The 25,851-nt window shown below is 42.1% G+C and overlaps 1 protein-coding gene across 2 annotated transcripts; it reads right to left on the reverse strand.

Annotated features, from left to right (window-relative positions):
- PPP2CB (protein phosphatase 2 catalytic subunit beta) lies at window positions 1–25,851 on the reverse strand. Of its 2 annotated transcripts, none has more exons than XM_037896628.2 (7): window positions 25,599–25,851; window positions 13,718–13,927; window positions 13,311–13,484; window positions 12,035–12,124; window positions 8,741–8,902; window positions 5,654–5,772; window positions 1–690 (listed from the first exon to the last, which is right to left on the reverse strand). In XM_037896628.2, the coding sequence occupies exons 1-7, from the start codon at window positions 25,698–25,700 to the stop codon at window positions 618–620; spliced, it is 930 nt and encodes a 309-aa protein (XP_037752556.1). In that variant the 5' UTR covers window positions 25,701–25,851; the 3' UTR covers window positions 1–617. The 2 variants fall into 2 exon arrangements, with proteins under 2 accessions (XP_037752556.1, XP_037752557.1); XM_037896629.2 differs by lacking the exon at window positions 25,599–25,851 and adding an exon at window positions 19,471–19,652.

Raw genomic sequence — 25,851 nt, forward strand, 5'->3', positions numbered from 1 at the left:
TTTTGGTTTACAATTGCAAGTTTATTTGTTCAAATACACCAGATAAGATGCAAGCACTTCCATGACAAATATACAGAAAAAAAGATAGGATCAACACAGAACAGTATGTTAACTAAAAAAGGAAAAGCTCTTTAAATGTTATGACAACGTACTCCCAACAGGAACCATTTCCATTCTCCAGTTAAGTTAATCATACATGTCAATAAAACAAAGGGAGGTGGGTTGAGAGAGAAGTTAATTGTGTATTTTCCTTAAAAATAAACTCCAAACTCTAATTAATGCCAGTTAAACACTACAACTAAATTTACAAATAAGCATAAAAGGAGTTGAAAGTGTTAGAATTACCTTTTCTCTTTGAACAGTCCAGAAGAAAACAATTACTACAAATACAGCAGGCAAACTGACTGTTGGACTGATTGTTATAAGATATATAGTGTTGTACTGAATTCAGTCTCAAATTGTGCTAAATGCTTATCCTCAGTATGGCACATTTTGGTCCATGATGGGGGTTTTAGGCCAGGACAGATCCCAATTTGTTAGAGAAATGTGTAAATTATTGTTGCTTTTTTAAAATGCCAAGTGTACTTCCTCCTACAAAGGGCAGTGTGAAGAGATGTTTATAGAAAGTAGTCTGGAGTACGACGGGTAACGTGAGGCTCTCCACGACGAGGTGCAGGGTCAAATTGAAGGCTGTAGTAAAAGGAACAAATTAATTTTTTGCCGCTACACTTACCGTTTAGTGAATTTTTAAATCCAAATACAGAACATTTTCCCCACTGCTAGGCTATAACTTACCCCAACCTCTCCACCCAATGCACCATATATGCAAGTCTAGAAAAAGCTCCCCTAAATTACATCATTTTATGGGAGGCAAACACTTATCAACTGGTATAGGTGATTACATGAAATAAAGATCATTGGCTACAGTTTGTTGAAGCCTATCTCTAGTCTCACTAAAGGCCCTCTGAGCAGAATTCTCTATTTTCTTATCATAAACAACCAATTTCTCATTACACAACCTAATGTCAGCAAAAGAATGCACCCACTTTACCTCCTGGATGTAGTAAGGTTCAAAAATACTAGGGATTAGCTAAATACACATCGGAGTAATATTTCACTGCTCTGCAGCTAAGCATCAAAATAAGGAGTTGCACGACTAAGTTGTAATTAGGAATTCATGTGTTGTGTAATAACTGCACAAATATGAAGCTTAACATTAAACGATATATCAAGTTCAGTGTAACTTTTTAAATACTTTTATCCATCATGGCTCTCCTGCTCCCCTCTCCCCCTCAGAAGAGAAGTCTGAAAAAGAAGGGGACGTGGCGGTGAATATAGGTGCCTACCTCACTACCTTTGAGAAGGCTTGAAATCTGACCCAGGTTGATCCTGTGGACCGGCTCCATTGTCACACCCTCTTACTTGGTCCCAAAGCGATAGAGGCTTATAGCCAGATGGATGAGTTGATACTGGGGACTATGAATAGTTCAAAAAGTCTCTACTGCTTAAGTCTGAATTGACACCTGAGGCTTATAAGAAAAGGTTTTGGTGTGTGCAAATAAACAAGAGGTGACATCAGACGTCACTATACTGGAAGGTTTATATGACCTGGCTGGGTTAGAGCAACTCAGATATGTCCCCAACAAGTTTAAAATGTGGTTAGTGGATAGGAAGCCTAAGGAGCTCACAGTGCAGGCCTGTTGGCAGACGAATTTGTAAACAGTAGGTATGAAAAGAGATTCAAAGAGTACTAGCTGAAACACAGGGCCTGGGAATGGGAACCAATGGAGGGCCCTAAAGAAGGATTCAGATAAATCCAAAGTGCGTGGTGATGGACAGGGAAAAGCATTTGACTCTGATAGACCGCAGCCGAGGGATCTCAAAGAACTGAGGTTCAGCGTTCATAGGATGACAGGGCATAAAAGTGAGTGTACTGTCCAAGGCCTGAGGAACTCATGTTTGTCCGGGATTGAGGGGCTAACTCTCACTCTATCCAGCCAAAAAGACAGCCTGTACTTCAACCTTAGAGTGAAGTGTGTTACTAAACTCTCGGAGCAAAGTAGTCACAAAACCAGATCTTCGTGGGGACATGGTGCACTATCAGATGAGCTCCTATTCCAGGCACCAGTGCACAGTTCCTGTTGTAGTCTCATGAGTTCAGACTCTGACCCCAGCAGGAGCACAAGGTGGTTGTTAATCAGGAGACATCTTCCGGCACCTGAAGTTGCAAATAGGTGTCTTGGAGGATTTTCAAGAGTCTCTAGGCCCCTAACGCTCATTAGTTTCCCCACACCCTTTTTTCCTGTCCTTTGGGGTTATTTCCGCATGTAGTCTAGCAGCCAGTTAAATTTCTCAGTGCCCACACCATTTTAGGCATTGTCCACTGGTCCCAACCTTCTGAGCTACCTTCTTCACCTACTTTTTTTGGCCTGGTTAAGACTCTTGTCTTTCTTGATTTATTTGTATATTTATCATCTTGAAGTGATGCCACAGCTGAAGCTATTAAGGAAATCAGTGCCCACTTTTCACTAACACTCCTCAGACTCACTTGCTGAAGGGTTACTACTGCTAGTTAATATCCTGGAGCAGGAATCAACCCTGTAATTCTCCAAGGAGAAGGATCAGCTACTTACCATAGTGACTGAGACAAATGTTTATATGGATTTGCACTCCTCCCCCACTTCTTTGGAGCCTCATTAAGGATTCCTGAATTAGTAGTAGGAACTGAGGGTGCACTTGAAGGCACTCCCTCTTTTATACCCTTCTGCCCAGAGCATTGCAAGAGGGAGGTCTGTGTGCCCAGGTCTTGGATCCATACAGGTAATTATCTTGAAGATTAGTTACTATGGTCATTGTTTATATATCCACAAACTCTAATACGGTCTTATTTTCCAGAGTTTTCCAAGCTTTGGATAATGACTGCTTCATTTAAAAACAAAACATCCCACCAATTTTAGGTCACTCATTAGTCCTATTTTACAAGTTTTGAAGTCTTTTCCCAAAATCAAAATCCCTCAGAAAAAATAACCTTCATAGAGGATTTTTACATACACCACAAGGCTTTAAAATTCCAAATCATACAAGTCTTTCCCACTAGGTTTCAGTAATACCAACTTGGTTAAACTTCTGCTCAAATTCCAAAGCAAATGAGCAATTCCATAACACTGATGTATAGACAACGGAATCTCTTCACATCCCTTGCACCTTGCTTAACTTTGTTCTCCACATCATAATTTTGATCCACATCTATGCTCATTCGTTCCCCCTTTTCACCCTCCTCTTTTGTTAGTTTAATACTCCCCGCCCCACGGCTAGTGTAGCCAGCCTGTTCCCTAGAAGACTGGTTCCCCTTCTACTGAGATGGAGGACATCCAAACTAAACAGACCATAAAGAAGGTGGACCAACATAGCCCCTTATAAACACTATCCTCTGTACCAGGCAAAGAGTAAACATGTCTGCATTGATCAATAGGCCTTGAACACTGACTGAATGAGTTCAGTGCTGGATATAACCTGGGCTTTGGATTGGCTCTTGACTAGCCAGTCATCCAGGTAAGGGTAGATCTGCACTCCTAGTCTCTTCAGGAATGCTGCTACCATGGCCAGACATTTTGTGAACACTCGAGGAGCTGCAGAGAGGGCGAATGGAAGCATCATGAACTTGTAATGCAAGTGCTTCACTATGAACCTGAGGAACTTTCTGTGCCCTTAGTACATTGACACATGAAAGTAGGCACCTCTTAAATCAAGAGCAGCATACCAGTCTCCATGGTCCAGAGAGGGAATGAGGGATGCCAGGGTAACGATGTGGAACTTTATCTTTTTGAGATAGGTGTTGGTAGAGTGCTGTGCTATGGAAGGATTTCTTTCTGGCTCCGGAGTGGATGAAACCTGCCTAGGCACTGGAGTCCACAAGCAGAGGAGTGCTTAGATTTAGGCCACACACACACTACTCTTAACCCCATGCCTAGCAGACTTGGGTGCAGAGGATTGCCCCTTTTCAGCACTCTGCTTCTTATGCCTCTTCTTAAGCACTGGGGACAGTGAATGGTGCTGGGACTCAGGCATGGTAAGAAGCACACTACTTACTGATGCCGAGGCACCTGGCTCAGATGGAGGTCTCAAGGACGCCTCCATCAGTAGAAACTTTAGCTTGGATTCAAGATCTTAAAGTCCCTGCAGCTTTGGCAATGCTCTCCAATACGAGCTTCCCTAAGTGCGGATTGCTCATGGGCATAGTCTTATCGCAGGAAACGCAGGACTTGAAGCCTGGTGACCAAGGCATCCCTCAGCACTGGGAATAGAATGAAACCCTCATATGTGATAAAACTTAACTAAACTCTAATAACCTTATTGACACTAAACTATTTACAGTAAAATTAGAGAACACAGTCCACTGAATACTTGCAAAAGCAAGGAAAGAAGTTAAAGCAACTGTCACAGCTGGTAAGAAGGAACTTTGGGGGCTCGTGATCAGCTGGGCCCTTTATACAGAGGCCAGTGGTGTGTGGTAGCAGAGAGTGCTCGAGCCATCCCAACAGATACCACTAAGGGGAAAATTTCTGGTGACTCTGCATGGGGTACGTGCCCACCAAGAGTGGAATGCACATGTGCAATCACTCGAAGGAAGCTGTGTGGAATTCTTCCTGGTCTTCTCTGAAAGTCACAGCATTCCCATTCTTGTCAGTCTTAGCTGTGTAGAATGCCACTGGGTCCTCTTTGTGGTTACAAACTCCCAAGCCTCTAGTTTCCACTCTCTGGTTCCTTGGTTAACCAATTCTTTTCTTTCACACTACCTCCAAGCACAAGATCTGCAGCTACACTCACAAACTCCCGTCTGCCACTCTCGTTCACCTGCCTTCACTCTTTCAATCAACCTCACAAACTATAAACAAAATTAGCCCCGAAAATACATGGGTGGGGGAGAACAGACAAGGGCAGCACCAAGGACATTGCACAATCTCAGCTTGCTGCAACTTTGGCAGTTAGAAGGAACTGAATGGTGGCTAGGGTCTTCCCCCCACCCCTGTTTTTATATCACTGGAACCTCCAGGGATGGGAGGGACAAGTAGTCCCAATGGACACAGCTTTCCAAAAGGTTCCAGAAGCTTATGGCAGAGGTGCAGGAATTCTACAAGTGAGAACATGCTGAGGCCACTTGAAGATCAGATGTTAAGATTTCAAAATGAAGCCCTAGGGTATGTAAAAGTGTGATTTTTCTTCTTTTATTATTATTATTATTATTATTGATATTTTTCTATTCATCTAGCATATATTTTGCTTTTGTAATAATGTAGATCTAAGTATCTACAGATAGGGATATGAAGGCCATGTCCTCAAACTCTCTATGATAGGACGATTGCTTCTCCTTCCTGAAGGCATCCCCTGTCACTAAGGAAAGGCTGCGGCAATCCTTAGGGAGACTCCCATATCTCACTGCCATGTTTCTCAAAGGTCAATGCCAACTAAAACTACCCTTGTAAACCCCTTCATCAACTTAGCATCACGTGAGAATCTTTCAAAACTTCTATTTTCATTTCTGCATCACACTCTTTACTCAGAGTGAGAGTAGCACCATTAGTTCTAAGATCTGCATCTCTACCCTTTTAGAAGAAAACACAGACAGACACTTGAAACAAGGTAAGTTACTCACAAGGAATATTTTAAAGTGTCATCTAGTTCCATGATAGCAGCCTGGTTCCCGCAACGATAACAGTAATTGGGTGCACTGAAAATGGTAACCACATTTCGATCGTGACACCAGTTGTAACCCTGTAATGTAAAAGAATTGAATTCTCAGTTAAAAACCTAAGTACAGATCATAAGAGCGGCCACACTGGGTCAGATCAAAGGTCCATCTAGCCCAGTGACAAGTCTTCTGACAGTGGCCAATGCCAGGTGCCCCAGAAGGAATGAACAGAACAAGTAAATCATCAAGTGATCCATCCCCTGTTGCCCATTCCCAGCTTCTGGCAAACAGAGGCTAGGGACACCATCTTTGCCCATCCTGGCTAATAGCCATTGATGGACCTATCCTCCATGAATTTATCGAGTTCTTTTTTGAACCCTGTTATAGACTTGGCCTTCACAACATCCTCTGGCAAAGAGTTCCACAGGTTGACTGTGCATTGTGTGAAGAAATACTTCCTTTTGTTTGTCTTAAACCTGCTGCCTATTAATTTCATTTGGTGACCCCTAGTTCTTGTGTTATGAGAAGGAGTAAACAACATTTCCTTATTTACTTTCTCCACACCAGTCATGATTTTATAGACTTCAGTCATAACCCCCTTAGTTGGATCTTTTCCAAGCTGAAAAGTCCCAGTCTTATTAATCTCTCCTCATACAGAAGCCGTTCCATACCAGTAATCATTTTTGTTGCCCTTTTCTGAACCCTTTTCCAATTTCGAAATATCTTTTTTGAGATGGGGCAACTACATCTGCATGCAGTATTCAATATAGGGGCGTACCACGGATTTATATAGAGGCAATATAATATTTTCTGTTTTATCTATCCCTTTCTTAATGATTCCCAACATTGTTTCCTTTGACGGCCACTGCACATTGAATGGATGTTTTCAATGACTCTGAGATATCCTTCTTGAGTGGTAACAGCTAATTTAGACCCCATCATTTTATATGAATAGTTGGGATTATGTTTTCCAATGCGCATTACTTTGCATTTATCAACATTGAATTTCATCTGCCCAGTCACCCAGTTTTGAGAGATCCTTTTGTAGCTCTTCGCAGTCTGCCTGGGTCTTAACTATCTTCAGTAGTTTTGTGTCATCTGCAAATTTTGCCACCTCACTGTTTACCCCTTTTTCCAGATCATTTAGGAATATGTTGAATAGGACTGGGCCCAGTATAGACCCCTGGGGGACACCACTGTTTATCTCTCTCCGTTCTGAGAGCTGACCATTTATTCCTACCCTTTGTTTCTTTTAACCAGTTACTGAGAGGACCTTCCCTCTTATCGCATGACAGCTTACTTTGCTTAAGAGCTTTTGGTGAGGGACCTTGTCAAAGGCTTTCTGAAAATTTAAGAACATTATATCCACTGGATCCCCCTTGTCCACAGGCTTATTGACCCCCTCAAAAATTCTAGTAGATAGGTGAGGCATGATTTCCCTTTACAAAACCACACTGACACTTCCCAACAAATTATGTTCATCTATATGTCCGACAAACTTGTTCTTTACTATAGTTTCAACCAATCTGCCTGGTACTGAAGTCAGGCTTACAGGCCTTTAATTGCCAGGATCACCTCTGGAGCCCTTTTTAAACACTGGCATCACATTAGCTATTTTCCAGTCATTTGGTACAACCCTGAAAGCTCCTCTTAAAAGCGTAAATGGGTTATGAGCATTTAATAGGGCAGCTTTCTTTATTCTTTTTAAGTGTTTCCATTTTGCAATGATCTCAAACTTCAAATACAGTAAAAGCTTTGTTATCTGGCATGTTGGGTGAATGGGGGGTGCCGGTAAGTAAAAAATTCCAGTTAACTAAAAGGGAGGGAGTTTGGATGTGGGAGGGGGCTCAGGGCTGGGGCGCCGGATGGGGTGCAGGGTGCCGGATCCAGGTGGCGCTCACCTCAGACGGCTCCCCACAAGCGGCGACATGTCCCTGCTGCTCCTAGGCGGAGGCACAGCTAGGCAGCTCTGTGTGCTGCCTCTGCCCGCAAGCGCCGCCCCTGCAACTCGCACTGGCTGTGGTTCCTGGCCAATGGGAGCTGTGGAGCCAGCACTCGGGGTGGGGTGGGGGCACCACACAGATCTGCCTAGCCACCCCTCCACCTAGGAGCAGCAGGGACAGGTCGCTGCTTGTGGGGAGCCATGTGGAGCCAGGTAGGGAGCCTGCCAGCCCCATGCTAGCTGGACTATAAGCCGGACTTTCAATAAAGATCAGAAATGTCGGCTTATTTAGCTTTCTGATTGGTAAAGTGCCAGATAACAGCTTTTACTGTAATTGTTTCTTCTTAGCAGCTATTTCAAAATGAGCAGTAAACACTATGTAGACATGAAAAACTTAAGCCTTTACATATTAAGATCACAGCACAGGTTATAAATTACTATGATTATTGGTAGTTTAAACTATTCATGACTTGCATATTTATTAGTACCTTTGTTTGCAAATTCCAGAGAACACTACCCTAGATGTACCTAGATGTTTTTAAATAGAAATGTTTAACTTTTTTTAAATCTGAATATTGAAGTTCAAGCTCATCAGCTTACATACTCTACATGTTTTTATGTACAGCACAAGCTATAAAGGATCTACTTTAACCGAATTAAAAATAAAAATGCTCCATTGACCCACCTGGCATTTTTCCAGTAATGCTATGTTCTATCTATACCAGCTGGATGGTTTAATCCCTGTTGCAACTGACTGCTACATATTACAGGATAGCCTATTTAACACATTAGTAGAGGAAAAGATTGTCAGCATGCAAGCAGACTATACTTTTGTAACCAGTCCTTAGCATCAGCCACCTTTATTCCCTTTGACTAACTCACTCAAAAAAAAGTATTCTCTTACTAATTCAGCTAAAACGACAAGTGTACAGTATTACTTTTCAGGCCTATAGCACAGGATGAAAAGCCTCTCAGGATTTAGAATGTAAATACCACTGTACGTAAGCCTGTAGACAATGGACAACCTTGCATTTATAAGAAATTAGGTCTTCAGTATTTGTATCACTTCATCTAGGGTAGGCTACCATAACAGAATACGCTCACCATACCTCCATCACAAGTTGGTGAGCACGGGAGACCAGTGTAAGACCATTGGCATGGTTAAATGTTTCAGAGATATCCTGTCCAAACGTGTAGCCAGCACCACGTGGAGAAATACCCCAGCCTCCACGATCATCTGGATCGGACCATAAAAGATCACACATTGGGCCCTAACAAGGAAAGCAGAAATTTTAGTTAGAAGCAAAATATTAAAAAATCTACTTTGAAAGGCATTTTATTTACAACCACCACCACATTTCCAATCCCTCATCCTCTGAGTATATGCTGAATATTCTATGTATTTTTTTAAAAACACACACTTTCATGGTATATTATTTCATAATCTTAAAAAAGGTACTCACTACTTATATAGTACTGACACTCCCAGATGTTCACAGATCATGAATTAGTCTCCAAAAATCATAGCACTGGCTTAAATATCATGAGTTTAAACAACGTTAAATTTGGAGCTCTTTGTAGTTTTCGTCTGGTTTGAGTCTTTGAGGTGGGGAAGCACTCATCAAGTTTTCAAGCTTTTCTCCGTAACCAGGACTAGAAACTTTTTTCTAAAGTGAAAGCTGAGATTCTCACGTAATCTTGTTAGGACATGGAGCTTTAAGTGAAACATCAAATATCATGAGTCTCATGATAAAAATCACAAGAGTTGGCAAAACTGTTTATAAACACTCTTTGAGAGCTTGAAACTGAAATGATTCCTCCCCAATTCCTCCTTCTCCCCTTCAACATGTGTGACCACTGACACACACTACAGGCTTGCTCATAAACACTGGTTTAATAGTCTTTCTGAAAATAGGGAATACTTGACCACATCACAGGTGAGAAAACAAAGCTATGAAAATTATATTGATGTAGGCATAAAAAAACCATAGAATCATAGGGTTAGAAGGAATCGCAAGGATCATCTAGTCTAACCTCCTGCCAAAATGCAGGTTTTGTTGTGTCTAAAGCATCAAATGATGAGAGATTCTAGTTCCCTCAAACTAATCTCCTGTCCTACTGTAGAGGTTCCCATATCTCAGAGGAGCAACCAGAAATCCATTCCCAAACTGAAGTTATTCTGTCATTTAACTAGTTTATATTAGTTGTGCCTACTATTTCAGTCAGTTAACTAGTCCATGCATTAAGTCAGTGTATTTTGCTGACAAAAGAGCAAGTGTGTACGTACAGCACTTGCTAGGAAATTTCATTCCTGACTACACAGCTACCCCGACAGAGTTTGGCCCCATCACACTTGCTGAAGCTCAAGAAGTTGTGAAAAAGAATTAGAGCCACAAGCTGTGAGGCAGATCCATGCCCTCCTGGCTAGTGAAAGCCAGCAGGGAACTATGCCCACTACTAAAAGTTAAAGAAGGAAAAGGAGGAAATCTGCCAGGCTCCTTGAAAAACAGAGTAGCCTACCCAATCCCCCTGAATTCAGCACTACAAACTGAAGACATCAATCACTGTCCCACCTCCAGCCTTGCACTGCTGGCAAAATAATTAAGCAGAAACCACCAAATGCCAACATCTGATGTCACCCAACATCCTGCAAGTCTCAGCTACAATTCAGACAAGGGCAGAGCACAAATATATCCCTTGAACGACCAACAGATTACCTCTTTTTGGCACCTATGAGCAGGATGAAAAGACTGTGAAAACCAAGTTGACAAGTGGGAAAAGGGCAGCGCTCTGGTGCAGAATCCAATGCATTCTCCACCTGGCTACTTAGGGTACGTCTACACTGGAATAAAAGACCTGTGGCATGGTTGTGGGTGGCCTGGGTCAGCTGAGCTGTAAAATTGCTGTAGATGTTCAGGATCTGGGACCCCACATGGTGGGAGAGTCCTAGAGCCTTAGCTGGTGCCCAAGCCTGAATATTTACACTGCGATTTTACAGCCCAAAAGCCCAAGCCAAAGAGAGCTAACCCAAGCCAGCTGCGAACATAGTGTGGGTCTTTGATTCCAATGTAAACATACCCTTAGAGGATGCAGGAGAAAAACAGAGTGGCTTTCACCTTGGAGCTGGCCTAGCTCTTCAATTTTCTCTAATCTGCCTGAGCCAGGCTCCAGGTACTCTGCAGCAAAATGGACCTAAATTCTCCAGACACTCCATATAAAATTATGAATAGTGGTTTCTACTGAATTAAATATGAAAAATCAGTCAGTGACCCCTGCTATTTAATCTGATATTCAATTTTATGCTTTCCCGTATTTACAGTTTTCAATATGTTGCAGATTTTTGTACTGACAGTGCCAAATCACACTGTAGAAATTGCTAGGGAAATGAGAGGTTTTGGAATGCTGGGAATTGTAGCATCAGAATGTTAGCTAGATATTTCTGTTAAAATGATCAATAGTTAAATTTTGCATTTAAACCACTTCCCCTTGCTTTCCAAGTCAAGAAGTCTAAAGCGTATGGAGCAGTTCCCAGTTTATCTTTCCAGGTATAGACTCAGACAGACTTTGATGCATTGTTTTACATGGATTATATTTTTAAGCATATCTTTGCTACCATAAGAGCTAGGATACATACATTTGTTTTTCTGTGAAAACTCAGATACTGGACCACAATTTTACGTCAAGACCCAAGTTCCACAGAAAAGCCAAACAGCCATGAAATTTCAGAATATGAGTCCTTTGACTAAGTAGTGGGTATTCCATTTGGAGAGTCCCATTCCTCCTGGGAGAGATGTATGCTTCACTTTTTCCCTTAGATGGATGCTAGAAGAGACTTTGCTATTCTTCACGCTCCACTCTCAAGAAGTATCATTTTGATTTGTTTCTATCCCTCAGTCTATTTTGCATGCACTCTCTCCTTTCCTATTTGGTTGGTCTTTCCTGCTTCCCACAGAATTACGTCCTTGCTGCAAAGTAAAGTTGACCAAATTCTTGTAAATTGCACTCTGCAACAGGAAACCTATTTACCAGGGCAACTTGAGCAGAAGTGGCATTTATTCACACGGTAAGCGTGAACTTGTTTAACATGAGATGTGCAAACTAGTCCACACACTTTCCTATCCAAATATTTCATCAATTTTGGGGCTGAAGAGGTGGTACTCAAAGTCAGAGAAGATAAGAGTGTGGGAAATACTACTACCTCTTCCTTTGCCAATTCTGCTGTCATAAATAAAATAAACCAAACCAGTATATGTTATTTAAAACTAAAATATTTGTCTGTTACAATCTACTGTATCACTATGTACCTCACTTTAGTAAATCGGATTTCAAAATGGAGGATAAATGTGCATCTAAAAATACCCGAACATATTTGTAAAATCAGAGCGCATTTCCTTTTGGGTTACCTCATGTGGAACTTCCTGTAGACGATCCAGAGCTCTGATATGATCCAGTGTATCTATAGATGGAGAAAGACCCCCATGGAGACAGAATATCTGTACAGGAACAAAAAAATAATATATTGATTTTGACTGAGAAAAGATCTCATTTTGAAAAGTAAAATTAACTAGCTTATGCTTATCACTGTTCAGATTCATATCATTCTAAACCTCATGGCACATATCACAGCTCTCATTCTCAGAAAAATTAATTAAACCAAAAGAAACACACACAGAATTCTGTAAGTGGTGAAGAGCACCAAAGAAAGAGTATCCTTATACCTGTAAGGTAATATTTCTTCACTTTCATTTCAGAAATACTTTGACTCCCCAGAACTTAGCACATAGGATACAACCTGCACATGAATCAAGAGGGGACTCCTGCCTATTGAGATGGTGTGTTAGGGATGAAAAGTAAAATCCTGCACTAGTTAGGACAGCAGGACCCAAGATGGGATGGAAAGAGCAGCCCTTCCTCCCGAGGCTCTACCACACACTAACTAACCTGGTTGCAGCTTCTCAATCATCTTTTCCTCCTACTCTCACATACCACTCAGTTCTGGAACAGTACATGGGGAACTTCAAAGTGGCACAGTTTCCACACCTCTTGAAGTGGTGCTTCAGTGAAGCAGAGTGCTGTACAGGCAGCTTGGAAAAAGAAGCACTCTCACCAGTGTTCCACCCAATTCAGCAGAAGTCCCCACAACTCCCCACTTGAACCAGCCTAGGTTCATTTTGGTCATGACTCCAATCCAAATCTAGGTGGGTTGCAGCCAGAAATCACCAGGTTCTGGGTCAAAGTCTGAGACTCAGTGCCACGATTAATTTTTCAAATCATGCACAACAGCTTCCAGGATATCTGCTATTCACCACAACCAGAACTATACTTATGACATCTTTCACCATGAATTATTATAAATGGCATGTAGCAAATCAAGGCCAGGAACAAAGTAATACTCTAACTTGTAAGCACAACGGAAAACAAACTGCTTAAAAAAAGTTTTATGGGTTTATGAGTTAGAAGTATAATAAAGACAGGCCTCAGCGAATATAAGACTGAGCTGATTCTCACTAATGTTACGAACGTGTGTTATACTCCAAGTATGACACAAACAGAGCTCCAACAAGGAGTTTGAGGCCATCTCTTCTTAGGAGGTCAGACTAGATAACTGAAGTATTCCCATCTGACTTCAAAATCTATGTGTAAGATCTATTATCCCCTGTAGAATACATAAAAGCTTACCTGGCCATCTACTAGAGCTGTAAGTGGAAGATAATCAAACAGATCTGTGAAATACTTCCAAACATTGGCATTTCCATACTTTCGTAGACACTCATCATAAAAGCCATATACTTGTGTAATTTGTCTGCTCTCATGATTTCCTCTCAGTATTGTAATGCGTTCTGGATAACGCACCTAGCAATGGAAAGAGAACAATCATTTATAATATCAAACAATAGATTTCTGATTAGTGTTAACTGCATGCCATTTTGAACATGTAAAAAATATTAAGCTTCTTGTCAAACATTTTTACAAAGTGAAATCTTCTAGTCTGCAAATTACATTTCAGCTCATCCCTCCAGCCCCCAATTTGTTTCAGAATTCTTGCAGTGTGAGGGGTTTTATACTTTTTTAAAATAAAAGTGTACCTTTAGTCCTACAAGAAGAGTCACTGTTTCCACCGAGTAATAGCCTCTATCCACATAGTCTCCCATGAACAGGTAGTTTGTGTCTGGCGATTTCCCACCAATTCTGAAGAGTTCCATAAGATCATGAAATTGACCATGGACATCCCCACACACTGTAACAGGGCAACGCACCTCCTGCACATTTGATTCTTTTGTAAGTATTTCTTTAGCCTAATAAAAGATAGAGATAACATTTAGGACAAGAGGTAAACCAAACCATATTTTGTAAACAGATTCAGTAAATTGTTTCAGCGCCTACATGGTACAATCCCAATTTCCTGATTGGTTTTGAGATATAGGGAAAAGCCAGGTAGTGATATAAGCAGAGCTGTAACGCATGCTGCAAATTGCTGTGGGGAGAGCTGGCCAACCTTGTATATGCTGGACATCAGATCATTGGGATTTTATTGCACTGTCAATGTTTTGAGCACATTAGTTTTCTACCAAAGGAAATATGCACACAATGCAAAAAGTGTTGACAGAATACTCACAGGTTCACAGATTTTCAGACCAGAAAGGACACTCATCATCTAGCCTCACTTCCTAGATAACTCAGGCCAGAAAACAGCCAACCGTGATTTTAACATTTCAAGTGATTCAGAATCCACCATATGCCCTAATATGTTATTCTAGTGGTTAACTGCTTACTGTTACCTCACTTCCAATTTGAATTTTTCTACGTTCAATTTAAAGCCACAGGATTCTGTTATACCTTCTTCTGCTAGATTAATCAGCCCTCTGCTATCGCATAGCTTTCCCACACAACAGTGAGTTGTAGATCATGATCAAGTCACCTCTTAACAGTCTCTTGGAAAAGCTAAAAAGAGTGAAAAGAATGAGGAGTACTTGTGGCACCTTAGAGACTAACACATTTATTTGGGCATAAGCTTTTGTGGGCTCAAGCCCACTTCATCAGATGCATGCAGTGGAAAATGCAGTAGGAGATTTTTATTTTTATATATATATATATATATATATATATATAAAAACACATACACGAAAAAATGGGCTTTGCCATACCAACTAACGAGACTATTCAATTAAGGTGGGCTATTATCAGCAGAAGAAAAAAACAGCCCCCTTAATTGATTAGTCTTGTTAGAGTTGGTATGGCAACAACCATTTTCTCATGTTCTCTGTGTGTATCTATCTATCTTCCTTCCTACTGTATTTTCCACTGCATGCATCTGATGAAGTGGGCTTGAGCCCACAAAAGCTTATGCCCAAATAAATGTGTTAGTCTCTAAGGTGCCACAAGTACTTCTCGTTCTTTTTGCTGATACAGACTAACACGGCTACCACTCTGAAACCTAAAAAAAGAGTGAGTTCTTTAAGTCTCACTATAAGACAGGCTTTCCAAATCTCAAATTGTTCTTGTGGCTCTGAATCCTCTCTAATTTTTCGATATTCTTTTTGAAAAGCAGATACCAGAACAGAAAATAATATTACAGTACATTTTAGAAGTGCTGAGCACAGCAGCTATCTCCCTACTTAAGTCCAATTGATTTTGAAAGGACTAATGGTTCTTAAAAAAAAATATCCTTTATCTATGCATCTTGATGGAAGATGACTCCTGTCAACTGAATTACACCAGCATGCACTAACATTCAGAAACATATATAAGGTATTATGTACAAAAAATGTTGAGGCTGCAATCATGCATTCCAAAGTTATAGAACACTAGATTTATGGTTGCCCATGCAATCTTAACTCTGTTCCCACTGTGTGTCCAACCTGTGCACTGAATGAGGTAAGAGTCTTCTCAGGGGAACTAGATGACCGAAGACTATAATACAATAGTCTTTAATCCTATACTACCACAATGAATATACACAAAGGGACCAAATTACAGTTGTGCAGGCAACCGTCAAAGTGGCATGTCCTAATTTTTCAGCGCTTGATTTTGCAACCCAAGTAACTTTTCAAAGGTAGCTTTCTGTATGAAATAGTTATATGGTAATATGTAATCTTTTAGGTTTCTTTCAAAAGGAAAAAAAATGTATCAACAACTTGTTACATTAAAGTGTAACAGCCCTCCACCTTCATCATGCATCAGCAGGGTCTGACTCATGAAACTTCAGCTCTGCAACCAAGACTGCTACCATTTGAGCTATAGGACTAACTACATTAGCTGGCAGCAGGACAAGGCGTGACCCAGGAACCTCTTTCGGCCAACTGGCAGAGAGCACAGAGTTTTACAGGGACCCCCTGGGTCAAGATTATGCACAACAGTTCACCAAAGGGTGGCATGGAACACTACTGAGAGCCAACAGCCCACTGATCATCATAATCATTGCAAAATATATGTACAGATAATATTTAAGAGGTTATATATCTATACTGAACTTTATGTTCTTAAGGCCTTGAAGTTAGAGGCAGGTCACTAGGAGGTGATGTCTCAGATAGGTTCTGTTCAGGCAGAGGGTAAAGGCTTATCTCGGTCTTGTCATTATAAGACACAATGTAAGTCACCACTAGCTAATTAAGACTGCAAAATATCTATGGAAAAAAACACAGCTGCAGGGTGTCTGGTTTAGGAAAAAAGATCAAAAAGACTGTTTTGAGATAGCTCAGGTTGCAAGGAGATACACAATATCCTTTACCTGGGGGACCAGCTGGCAGGCAATTGGCTCATGAAAAGAAGATCACAGACAGACCCGGCTGAAAAATGCTGGAAGGACTTTGGGGTGAATGTTACTCCATAAAACAAAAAATAACCTAGTTAAACAAATCTAGGTTCTAAAATGTGGTGTTATGATTTTATATGTAATCATTTGTTTCCAATGCTTTTACTTGCTCCCTTTTGAACCTCTTATCTTTGTTCAAGAAACTTTTGCTTATTTTCACTAAAAAGATATTTAAATACAGTACTGTGTTAAATGGAGCCATGATCTGAAATAAAACTGGTAAGCTGATGTGTACTGTTCTTTTGGAAACAGCGTATCAGTGACTGCTGAAAGTGTTCAGTGGACCAAAGGCTGCACACTTGAGAGAGATGCTTGGCAGACTTGGGGTCAGAGCATACCTATCGCTAACTTGCAGAGGGATAGCAAAGCCTGCACAGGCCTAGAGGGGAGTGCTTGTGTTGCCCCTGGCTAGCAGAACTGGGTAGCTGACCCCAGCAAGCGCAGACAAAGGTTCCTCACATTCTTGGGTGGCAGCAATTAAGGGAAAGGTGGGCTAGGTCGAGGAGGTGGCATTCCCTTCCTCCCCTCCTCCAGCAGATGCAAGACTCACCCATGTGGAGTTGGAGGTAGACAGAACACTGGGGCCATGCACTGGGTCTGGGGGGAGGGTGGAGATAGGAAGGACTCCAGTTACTTCAGCAACTCCCAGGCATTACTAGTGCTGTACGTGCTGCTGCTGCTTTAGCAACTGCATGGGTCTAGCTCTTGATTGATTTAATTTTAAGTTATTTTAGCAGACATTTTCCTGAGTAGTGCAAGTGAGAGAAGGGAAAACAGTAATTTAACAGTTTAACTGAGCTAAACACAAATGTTCTTAGGAAGCTAGAAACGTAAGGGGCAGCTGTGGATGGAGAGAGCTAAGAGATGGTAGACAACAATATTTCTCTCACCCACCCTGTCAGCAGGTCCGCTCCGCAAAAATTTTAAAAGCACAACTAGCACCCTCATCGAATTAACCCACAGTTTATAGGATGGGGGCAGTGACATATGTGTAAATGTCATCTGTCACCCAGCGTAGAGAACATTGGATTTGGACTCAGAAGACCCGACTTCTCTAATGGCATGCAGACTGCTTTAGTTTGTCTACCTAAATAAAAAAAATACATCAATTCTATTTGTGTTCATAGAACTAAGGGAACTATTCCAGGGAACTACAAACTAGTAAGTCATGGATCTGTCTCTGATAAATTGGTTGAAATGTACTTAAAAAAGTAGAACAAAATGCCTGGAAGATCATGATGTGATGAGGTTTAACCAGCAAGGTTCTGTGGAAAAAAAAAAAAAAAAACCTCACTGACAGCATAGTCCAGCAGTTAGGGCACTCGCCTACGACTTAGGAGGTTCAATTCCATACTCTGACAGAGAATTCCTGTGTGACACTGGGCAAATCACTTAGCCTCTCTATGCCTCAGTTCCCCATTTGTATAATGGGCATAATACTACTTTACCTCACAGGAACATTGTGAGGATCACAATTCTTAATGTAGTTAAGTGCTTTGAGATCTACTGATGAAAAACAATATATGTGAGACCTAGTTATTGTTAGAATTCTTTGAATGTGGCAATAAAAGTGGGTAAAAGAACTAGTTGATAGTTTGGAAGGTTCAAGAAACTACAGTTATAGAATGAGAGGAAAAGTATTGTTATAGACCAGAAACCAGCTAAGAGACAGGAAGGAGCAGGAACAGTCAATTTTCATCTTAGCAAAAGGTTAACAGTGGAGTGCCTCAACGTTCCATTCTAAGCCGAGTGTTAAATATCAGGAAAGGGAGGTGAACAGCAAGAAAACTTTGTATTCTGCCAATTTTTCTAACATTAGTCAAGTGCAGAGGACTATGAGGAACTTCAGAGATGTAATTAAGTTACGTGATGGGCAACACGATAGCAAATGAAGTTCAGTGTCGATAAATGTAAAGCAATGCATGTTGGAGGGAAAATTTAAACTGCTCAGACCCTTACATGGTTCTAAACTATATGAACTCAAGAAAGGGACCTGCACAACACTCTAAACAGCTCATTCAAAACCTCTGCTCAATATGCAGCTACCATCTATCCTATTCTATTACTGAAAAAGGGACCAAAAAAAGGCTAACACTGGGAGCTAAATTTCTTAAAGGAACCATTTAATTAAAATTATAATTCCTAACCCAATGAACATATTTACTTGTAGATTCTCAGGAAATTTTTACTCAAAAAAGTATTGCAATTCTGGGCATGGTACGCTGTATTTTCAGACATAAAATGTTGAATCCCTGCTTTAATCGCAAAACTCATCCTTAACTATGGAGATATATGAAAGCTCCATGAAAAACAGGTCAACAAATGTTTGGTGTCTTCCAAAGGGGGGGAAGAATCTCTTGATGACCTACATTAGCTGAGGCTAAACAAATATTTGCCAGGGATGCTATCCAACCAACAGCCTTAGCAAATGGAGAGGCTCAATATTCTTCATCCAACCCTTCCTCTGTTTCCATTTTAATCTTCCCCACACATTTGTAAGCTTTTGCATTGATCTAAACCACAAGCTTATCTCCCATTCATCCTCTGTTTGGCTAAAACTGTACATGTCAAGTTTCAGAAAAAACTTTCCTCATTTATTCTAGGTCCTGCTTTTTATTCCAAATTTGAGGGCTACTTTTTATATATTTTTGGGGTGGAGATGGGAGAGTAGCTTAGTCCTACTAAACAATAAAAAAAAATTCCCCTTTTCTCTAGGATCCTAAAGCTAATTCAGAATCACAATGCTCTTGTAAATAAGAGCTTCCTGCGGCTGGTCCTACAGAGCTGAATCAATGACAAAGTGAGGAATCTATAGGTAAGCATGGTATTTAATATAGCTCTTGATCTGACTGTAAAACAGTAGTCACTGTTGTACCACGTCCACGATCCTGCATTTTATCCAGGCAATACAATGTGTAAGTAACGTTTGCTTATCCTTACAGCACATTTTCTAAGAAAGTCCAGGCAGCTCTAACCTACTTATTTATACCGTACTCTTCACGGCAGCATCTGAACAATTCTACATACCTTTAGCTGCTTTTGGCTCAGAAGACTGTGGGTGTTTTCAAGATGTTCCTCCTAGAAACCTAGCATTCTGGGATTTTAAAGTCCCAGAATACATTTGTCATGCTGGGCCGGTGAACACTTTTACATATGCAGACTTGTCCTACAGTTCAGAGTTTGCTGCTTTGGCATTGTATTCGGCTCCCTTTCCATGCAATTGAATGTGGAAGTTACAGTCTCAGATGGGACATGAGAAGGAGGCAGCTCCTCACATGAAGCGGTTTCATGTCCCTCTGTCACCAAATTGAGCTACAAGAGACACAAAACTCTGAGACAGCCCCAGCTCTAGCCATTGGTTGTATAATATTATTGGGGGCTGGGGGGGAGGGGAAGAGTGGCTGAGAAGCCTTCGTATGATTAAATGTACTTTGGATTCTGTGGAGCTGGAACTGACATTTCAGTATCAGGCTCACCATTTTCCCTTTACTATTTTATGGACAAGAGAACTGCCATAGTGTTGCAGAGGCTGGAATGCAATAGAGACCAGTAGTATGGAGTGTACAACATATGGAAGGCCATGATATGATATCATGAGTGGACAGAGTATGCAGAAACAGCTACTTTTACAGACCCAAGTGATAACTACTGCAGAAATCCCTGAGATAAAGGGGCATGAAGAGTGTAAGGCTTCAACAACCATTCTAGGGTTCTCAAAACAGACTTCATTCTTTTCTTCAATCGAGTCAGAGTTCTACCACTGAAAAATTAAGTCATACTCTGGGACCACACAGGTCACTGTCAATCACATGGGCAATTTTGTTGATGTCACCTATTCTGGTCTTTAAAGGTTAGTGATGCCAGTGTATAAAAGTGGAACTGCGATGACACAAATATAGTATTTGACTTAACTGCAAAATTACTGAAAATAGGCAATGAGAGCAAAGCTATGAGATCAAATCTTTGTTTAACGTTATACCATTTTTTAAACTGACTACATTTCAAGAAGTTACAAGTAGCTTTAGGCACTACAACTGCCCCAAGCCTTCTTGCTAGTTATATTGTGGTATTTTCTTGTTTCAAACATGAATCACATAAAGGAGAAACTATGTATAGTTTGAATGATCCCATGTGTAGTCAAAATTAAAACTGAAAAAAAGAAAGATTCACTAATGTATTCTAAGAAAGGTCCCTGAAGAGAGATGGGTGGTAGGCGAGGACTGGAATTGAATAAAATGCCTATGACAGTCTGTAGGATCCACCAGTCTAATGCAACTCCAGCCCATGCTTGTGAGAAGGAAAGTGGGGAAAAGGAGCATGTCAGATTATGTTGACAGGATTGGTGAGGCACTGAATCAGTAGAAGAGAAAAAAATTCATCTGCAGGAAAAGCATGGTTTCTTTTTGGAAGGCTCCAAGATCTCTGATGCTGGTAGAGAGGTCAACTGTCTGCAATGATCTTGCAACACTGTATTATTTGTTTAATTAGCTGGATCTTACAGACCCAAGGAGCACCAACTAGCACTGGAATCCCTGAAGGTATGGAGTGCCTTGTCCATTTTCAGGCTGAAGAGCTCAGATCCTGCAAACAATATCCTTAATGGCCATTTGGAGCTGCTTTGATATACCCAACTATTGTAACCAGGATGCTCTGTGATGGCCGTAGCCACCATTCAGAGGCATCTAGATCTACCTGAAGGGATGTCTTCACCACCAGCAGTCCATCTGTCATGATGTCTCTAAGCTCCATTCTATCCTCTTGTCGGATCTTCTTGAGAAAACGTGTCATCTTATCCCATATAAGAAAATCATTCCACCAACAGAGCTTACTATTTGGTGACACACATTTGGCAAGTTGCAGAATAAGCTTTTCTGCCTAACAACATCAGCCTGTTTGTCCACCCTCCTCCTTTTACACACAGCGCCTTTGGAGGTCCCATTTACATAAATTTCTCCTGTACTACATGGCCAACTAGAGCACATTGTGTAGGTAAGATCAGAAGTACTCAAAGCCCTTATGTGGGACGTGGTACCTCTTCTATTCTGTACGTCAGGGGAAAGAGAGGCTAGAGTGAGTCACAGATATTTTGGTGGTTTGAGGACCTCTTCACAGATGGGCACTGCCACCCTGCCTCTGTTGAAAAGTTTGTGCCTTCTGTGCCAATGGCAGTCTATATTTAACATGTTAGCTGTTCTCCTCATCAAGTCTTGGAAGCTCTAAAGTAATCACACAGAGAGACGGGATTATAGTGTAACTGCTTCATCTGGTGATGAGGGGCAAGTAGACCAGTTGCAAGTTCCGGGTTATCAGTGCAGTTATCTCGGGGATCCTCAAAATTTTCCTCCACCTCCTGCATTTCAACACCTCTAGCTAGTTTTGACTTGACTGGAAAAGAGACCTATGAGGGGGAGTTGCCTCTGGGAGGTTGAGCAGGGAGAATCTACATTGTCCAGTACAGTCCATGTATTCCATAAGGATACAGCTAAGGAGGTGCAGGAACCAAGAGAGAGGAGTGAGGGCGCAAAGGAGACATTGTGTGCATCTGAGGTACTCAGATTTATTTTAGAGGAGGACCCCCAATGTGACCCTTGGATCAATTCCCGATAATGACAAAGACAATACTGAATCCTTCTGTTCCAGAGAAGGTTGAGGGGGGTCAGCGTTCTGGGGAGGGCTCAAAACTCGGCTCTGAGAAAGTAGGAGAAGGAAGAGAAGTATATTGGATCAAAAAGGGTACTGATCTCCTACGTGCCAGGGTATCTGGCAGACACTGGAACAACGGTGTAGTATCGTACTGGGAAGGCAACTGGTGTTAAGGAGGTGTTTCAGTACCTTTCCATCAGAACTCACACCAAGTCCAACACAAGGGACTCCAACCTTGGTGTCACCACAATATACCCTTATACTATCATTGGTACCAATATCAATGCTGATACCCATGCTAGTATCGACGATGTGGACACCAGCTCAAGGCTCCAATACATCTTAGGGATTGCTGCCAAGGTCAACTGAGCTGTCCAGTCTGAAGAGGACCAATACACTGAACAACAACCGGGGTTGTGGATTTTCCCCAGACAGAACACACATCAGGTTTGGCTGTCATGGACATGACATCATCACATGCTAGTAGGGCTTGAAGCCTGAGGCTTTTGATTCCTCTTGAGGAGTGAAAGGTACCTCAGCACTGATTGGCTGGTAATGATCAAAAAAGGAAAAAAGGCTGCTACTTGTTATTGAAACTTACTAAGAAACTGGGTTAAGAACTAGAGGAGAATTTAAATTTGCTTTGTGAGATCAAGGAGCTAGAGAGAGCAGAACAGATAGCACTAAGTTTCCACTTACTGCCTTGGGTAAGAGATCTCACAAGACTGGGTGACAAAATGGCAGCCGAAATTTAATGTTGATAAATGCAAAGTAATGCACATTGGAAAACATAATCCCAACTATACATATAACATGATGAGGTCTAAAGTACATGTTACCACTCAAGAAAAAAATCTTGAGTCGCGGGTAATTCTCTGAAAACATCCAATCAATGTGCAGCGGCAGTCAAAAAAAGCTAACGATGTTGGGAATCATTAGGAAACGGATAGATAATAAGATATTAAATATAATATTGCCTCTATATAAATCCACGGTACACCCACATCTTGAACACTGCATGCAGATGTGGTCGCCCCACTTCAAAAAAGATATATTAGAATTGGAAAAGGTTCAGAAAAGGGCAACAAAAATGATTAGGGGTATGCAACAGCTTCCATATGAGGAGAGATTAATAAAACCGGGAGTTTTCAGCTTGGAAAAAATCTACTAAGGAGGGATATGATAAAGGTCAATAAATCATGACTGGTGTGGAGAAAGTAAATAAAGTGTTATTTACTCCTTCTCATAACAAAGAACTAGGGGTCACCAAACGAAATTAATAGGCAGCGGGTTTAACAAACAAAAGGAAGTATTTCTTCACACACCAAACAGTCAACCTGTGGAACTCCTTGCCAGAGGATGTTGTGAAGGCCAAGACTATAACAAGGTTCAAAAAAGAACTAGATAAGTTCATGGAGGATAGGTCCATCAATGACTATTAGCCAGGATGGGCAGGGATGATGTCCCTAGCCTCTCTTTGTCAGAAGCTGGGAATGGGCGACAGGGGATGGATCACTTAATGATTACCTGTTCTCTTCATTCCCGCTGAAGTATCCGGCATTAGCCACTGTCGGAAGACAAGTTAATGGGCTAGATGGACCTTTGGTCTGCCCCAGTATGGCTGTTCTTATGTAACAAGAAACCAACAAGCATTTGGGGCCATGCTGCCCTTTATGCCATTAGACACAAAAACATGAAGGTACAGACACTGTTGACTCAAAAGGTTCCAAACCCACATGTGTATTGTCAGTGGGTCCATAGAGATGATTCTTAAAGAAGCAGCTTAGATTCCGCAGAAGCTATGGCAGTGTTTCCCTCCTCTACCAAAATCAGGAAAACTTCCTAGTCACCAGCGACAAACCAACATGCCTCACTCAGGGGTTTAGCACACTTTCCATGACTAGCATTGAAAACAGTTTTACAATATCTACAGTTAGCTTTATTATTAATTAGTATTTGTATTACAGAGGCCTCCAGGCCTCAACCATGATTAGCACACCTTTGAGATAGGAGGGTGGTTTCCAATTCTGTTGAGGGTCTGAAAGGGATCACTGGACCTGTGCTTTAATCAACTACAAGTAATGTTCCTGTTAGTACAGTCTACATAGTTTATCCTGCCAAATTTAAACTACGAAAAAACATAATTTAAGTTCTGTGAAGACAAGGCTCAATATTATTTAGCTGCCATGGTCTTAGACATTAGGTGGAGAAGACAGAGAAACAGATCAACACCCTTAATTGGAGATACAGAAATAGTGCCAAGTGCTTCTAAAAGGTAAGTAAGTTGCTAGTAAGATCCTATGTACTTATAACACACACTTCCTTTAACCTTACATCAGATATTTTTCTTTGCAGGGATTCCTTTATGTATGAAAAATACAGTGCACCCTCTCCAACTTTACAGCATTGGGTGTAAAGAATGAATTTTCAGAAAATTTATAAGTGTTAGTTTAAGTTCAAATTAAGTAAAACTGGGTCCCTTTAAGAAGTTTAGCATCGGTCAATCTTTTGTCTGACTAATCAAAATAATGGAGTAACAACCTACAAAATTTCTGTACAGAAAATTAAAATCTTGTGCACAGGCTATAAAAACATAAGAATCACCATACTGGGTCGGACCAACCGTCCATCTAGCTCAGCGTCCTGTCTTCTGACAGTGGCCAATGCCAGGTGCTTCAGAGGGAATGAACAGAACAGGTCACCATCAAGTGATCCATCCCCTGCCACCCATTCCCAGCTTCTGGCAAACAGGCTAGGACACCATCCCTGCCCATCCTGGCTAACAGTCATTGATGGACCTATCCTTCTACATAAATTTATCTAGTTCTGTATTTGAAGCAGTTAAATTTAATTAAGCTAAATCATTAACAATAATACATAGTTGCTAGAGTTGTACAGACTACTAATCCAGGCCACAGCTCAGATAAATCTTAAATGGGGCTACTGGGATGCAAGAGGTAACTCAACCAACCAAACCACAACCCACTCTCTAGCTCGTGGACATGCAAGAAGACTACGGGCTGTAATAACTCAGGGGCAGGAAGGGGGCTGGACATCTGTTTAGGACGGTCACTGGTAAATGACTTGGCCCATCGCTGCTTTTCCGTGGCTACCTGCCTGCCCTGAAAGGTCCCTCACGGCCCGGCTGCCTCGGCTCTCCTGCGCGCGGAGACACGAACACAGCGATGCTGGGATTCAGAGAGGGGGCGAGCTAAGCCCCCGCACAAAGCATCGGAAATGTACGGCTGGGGCACCCATGGAGGCTGTCTGACACCGCCCCCAGGCAAACCCCACCGCCGGGCCACAGGGGTCAGCTGGCCGCCAGGCCTCCAGCGACCCCCGCCCCCGCGGACCGAGCACGGGGCTCAGGGGCGGGGACCGGGCCCGCTCCCCGGCGGACTCGGCCCAAGGAGCCCGGCGGGCCCGGGAAGAGCGGATCCCAGCGCGAGCACCCGGGGCGGCCCCACCCCGGACCCGCCGCCGCCTGGCGGGCCGGGCCCAGGCGGACTCACCTTCTCGCAGAGGCTCCGCACCTGGCTCTCGCTCAGCTGCTTGCACTCGTTGAGCTGCTCGATCCACTGGTCCAGCTCCTTGGAGAAGCCCTTCTCCTCCATGGCGGGAGCGGGGCTCAGCGCCGCGCGGCCCGGTCCCGCCAACGGCCACGGGGCAACGGTGGCTGCGCGAGGCCCGCTCCGCTCCCGGCCCTCCCCCGCGCCGCGGAATGGCGATGGCGGCCGCTGGACGCTGCGCCCCCGTGGCCCCGCC

Source organism: Chelonia mydas, chromosome 4, assembly GCF_015237465.2.
Source record: "Chelonia mydas isolate rCheMyd1 chromosome 4, rCheMyd1.pri.v2, whole genome shotgun sequence".
Lineage (NCBI taxonomy): Eukaryota > Metazoa > Chordata > Testudines > Cheloniidae > Chelonia > Chelonia mydas.

Coding starts and splice junctions, on each gene's coding strand:
- PPP2CB (XM_037896628.2), bottom strand. CDS start 25,700: ATGGAGGAGAAGGGCTTCTCCAAGGAGCTGGACCAGTGGATCGAGCAG. Junction 5,773..8,740: donor CTCACCAACTTGTGATGGAG/GTATGGTGAGCG, acceptor TTTACATTACAG/GGTTACAACTGGTGTCACGA. Junction 691..5,653: donor GACACTTTAAAATATTCCTT/GTGAGTAACTTA, acceptor CTTTTACTACAG/CCTTCAATTTGACCCTGCAC.